The sequence below is a fragment of the Sceloporus undulatus genome, chromosome 4 (assembly GCF_019175285.1).
Source record: "Sceloporus undulatus isolate JIND9_A2432 ecotype Alabama chromosome 4, SceUnd_v1.1, whole genome shotgun sequence".
Lineage (NCBI taxonomy): Eukaryota > Metazoa > Chordata > Lepidosauria > Squamata > Phrynosomatidae > Sceloporus > Sceloporus undulatus.
Genome location: NC_056525.1, coordinates 1,673,385 through 1,676,262, shown reverse-complemented (window position 1 = coordinate 1,676,262; position 2,878 = coordinate 1,673,385). Strand labels below are relative to the sequence as shown.

The following is a 2,878-nucleotide window of genomic DNA, read 5'->3' as shown; positions in this document are numbered from 1 at the left end:
TCTTCCCCCACATGCAAGAGCCATCACTTCTTTAACCAGCTTCAAAATGGAGTTGAAAACCATCCTGTTCAGAGAAGCCTTCCCAGCATTGCATAATTGGTGCCTGTTTATCAAACCATTTCCTCTATTGCTATGTATTGTATATGTATTATCCTACCTGAGAGTATGTATTTTCCCTGGATGAAGATTAACCATCCATTATGAAGCCAAGCCCTCCTTCCAGTCCATCTGCCTTGGTCCAGGCCTTGGAGGTAGAGAGGAACTGCTGGACCTCTGACCCTTTCCCTCCACCACTCCCTTCTCCTTCTGTGTCATGTCTTTTTAGATTGGAAGCCCGAGGGCAGGGAACCGTCTAACTAAAAAGATTGCATGTACAGCGCTGTGTAAATTTACAGCGCTTCATAAATAAAGGTTAATAATAATAATAATAATAATAATAATAATAATAATAAAGTCCAGGGGCTTAACTGCCCTTTCAAGGGACCTTGGAAAGCCACCTGTCTTGTAAAAAGTTGTTCTGACCTTTTTGGCCTCAAAACACCCCCAGCAGATGTAGGGTACCATTTCCTTGGCCTTCTGTGAGCTCTTTTAGAACCAGAAACAGTCTTTTGAGGAAATGACCCCATGATGGCCTTCAGGTCACCTTTTCTTGGAAAAAAAAGGCTTCTCTTGGGGCCAGAACATGCCAAAATTGCACCCCATGCCCCATCGGATGTGTTTGAGACATTTCTTCAGCCATCCCAGACGGTGGAATGACCTGTTGGAAGAGACTCAACAGCTGCATATGCTGACTAAAGAAGCATAGAAGACCAGTCTCTTCTGGAAGGCTTACTTAAATGATTTTTAAACAGTGAATGTTAAATGATGAATTTTAATGTGGATTCTTTTAATATGCACACATCTTATTTGTCCTTTAAAACTGATGTGTGTTTTAACCAATGTGCTTAAACCAATGTTGTTTGTTAATTGTTGTTGTCCCCCACCTCAATCCTTGATTAAGGAGACTTCTACATGTCAAAGGGATCTAGGAGTCCAAGTAGTCCACAAGTTGAACATGAGTCAACAGTACAATGCAGCAGCTAACAAGGCCAATGTGATTTTAGGCTGCATCAATAGAAGTATAGTCTTTAGACCAAGGGGAGTAATAGTGCCACTCTATTCTGCTTTGGTCAGGCCTCACCTGGAATAATCCTGTGTCCAGTTCTGGGCAACACAATTAAAAAAGGATGTTGAGAAATTGAAGTGTGTCCAAAGGAAGGCAACTAAAAAAGTGAAGGGTCTAGAAACCATAAAGCCCTATGAGGAACAACTTAGGGAGCTGGGGATGTTTAGCCTGGAGAGGAGATGGTTAAGAGGTGCTATGAGAGCCCTGTTTAAATATTTGAAGGGATGCCATGTTGAGGAGGGAGCAAGCTTGTTTTCGGCTGCTCCAGAAAACAGGACCTGTAAAAATGGAAGGAAGCTACAGAAAAAGACATTCTACCTAAACCTTAGGAGAAACTTCCTCACTGTAAGAGCTATTCTACAGCAGGAAACACTCCCTTGGAGATTTTGGTGGAGTCTTCTTTCTTGGAGGTCTTTAAGCAGAGGCTGGATGGCCATCTGTTGGGTATGCTTTGATTGAGAGTTTCTGCGTGACAGAATGGGGTTGGACTGGATCAGGGCCCTTGGGGTCTCTGATGCTTATCACATGACATTTCTAGGTTTTCTATAGTTTAACTCTCATTTAAATCCTGTTTGCCCCTAGTGTGATAAAGCAGCATGATTCTATGATCCATGGGGACCATTGGGTAAGAAACATATATTATTGTTATTGTTGTTGTTGTTATTATTATTATTATTATTGTTATTATTATTATTATTAATAACAACAAAATGAGCCCTGGTCCACAGGATATACTTTGCCCACTCCAGTCTATGGCGTGCCCACCTTCCTCCACACACCGCCATGTGCCCCTCTCACCCGGCTCCCCCAGAGAGCCATAGTCCCTCAATGTCGGCTTACCCAAAGTGTTGTGGACACCGTCAGCCTCTTCCTTGACGCTTTCATCCAGACGTTCCAGGTTTTGTACTAGCAAAGCCACCACCTGACCATCAACCTGGGCCACGGGAGAAAAGAGGGAGAAATTTAGGATGGTGGAAGGGGAAGTGTTTGGGTTAGGGAGGGATGCAAGGCAAGCACAGCAGACAGGAGTTGGCAGAACGTCAGAAATCAAACGCTTCCAGGGTGGGGGAAAACAGAAAGCAAGAAGCGCTCCAGCAAGAAATGTTTTGATCAGGGAACAATCTTCCTGTCAAGCTTTTCCCCCGCAAACTCCACCGCTATGTTTTTCCCCCCTTAATTAATTGGACAATTTTTCTGAGTCAGACACAACAGGGGAAAAAAGGAAAACATCTGAAGAATGTGAACCTTGTCATAAGTCTGCTATCCCCCAAATCAGGGCCTGATTGTCTCATAATCTCCCTGCCGTCCAAAGTGCCAAGCAAAACTCCCCAGCTGGGCATCAGCCGCTTGTCAGCCTCAAAAGGCCCTGTTTGTGCAGGATTTCCCCATCACTTCCATCTCTCTGCCGAGCGGCCGAACAAGAAGAGGAAAAAGCAAAATGCAAGGGCCTGGCAATCTCTCCAGAAGGAGCCTCCTCTTTCCAAAAATGGGGAGAAGAAAAAGCCTACACCAAGATATAATGGCCTCACTTCCATTATGTAGCCCTAGGACAGAGGGCTATTTTCCCCGGACAGTCCCTCCAGCTTGCATCTTTCCATAGGAAGCCCAGCATCTCCAAATGTCTCCATTTCTCTCTACACTCACTCTCAAAATGGCGACAGGAAGAGGTGTTGTGCCATTTCCTTTTGAGAGGGACTGCAGAGTTTGAAAAAA

General features: G+C 44.4%; 1 protein-coding gene across 1 annotated transcript in view; it reads right to left on the bottom strand.

Moving 5' to 3' along the window:
* CTNNBL1 (catenin beta like 1) overlaps positions 1 to 2,878 on the bottom strand; it is a 155,363-nt gene that overhangs the window by 74,612 nt on the left and 77,873 nt on the right. Inside the window, exon 6 of the mRNA XM_042462623.1 lies at positions 2,006 to 2,099. Coding sequence (XP_042318557.1) covers positions 2,006 to 2,099 — 94 coding nt within the window. The remainder of the gene's footprint in view (positions 1 to 2,005; positions 2,100 to 2,878) is intronic.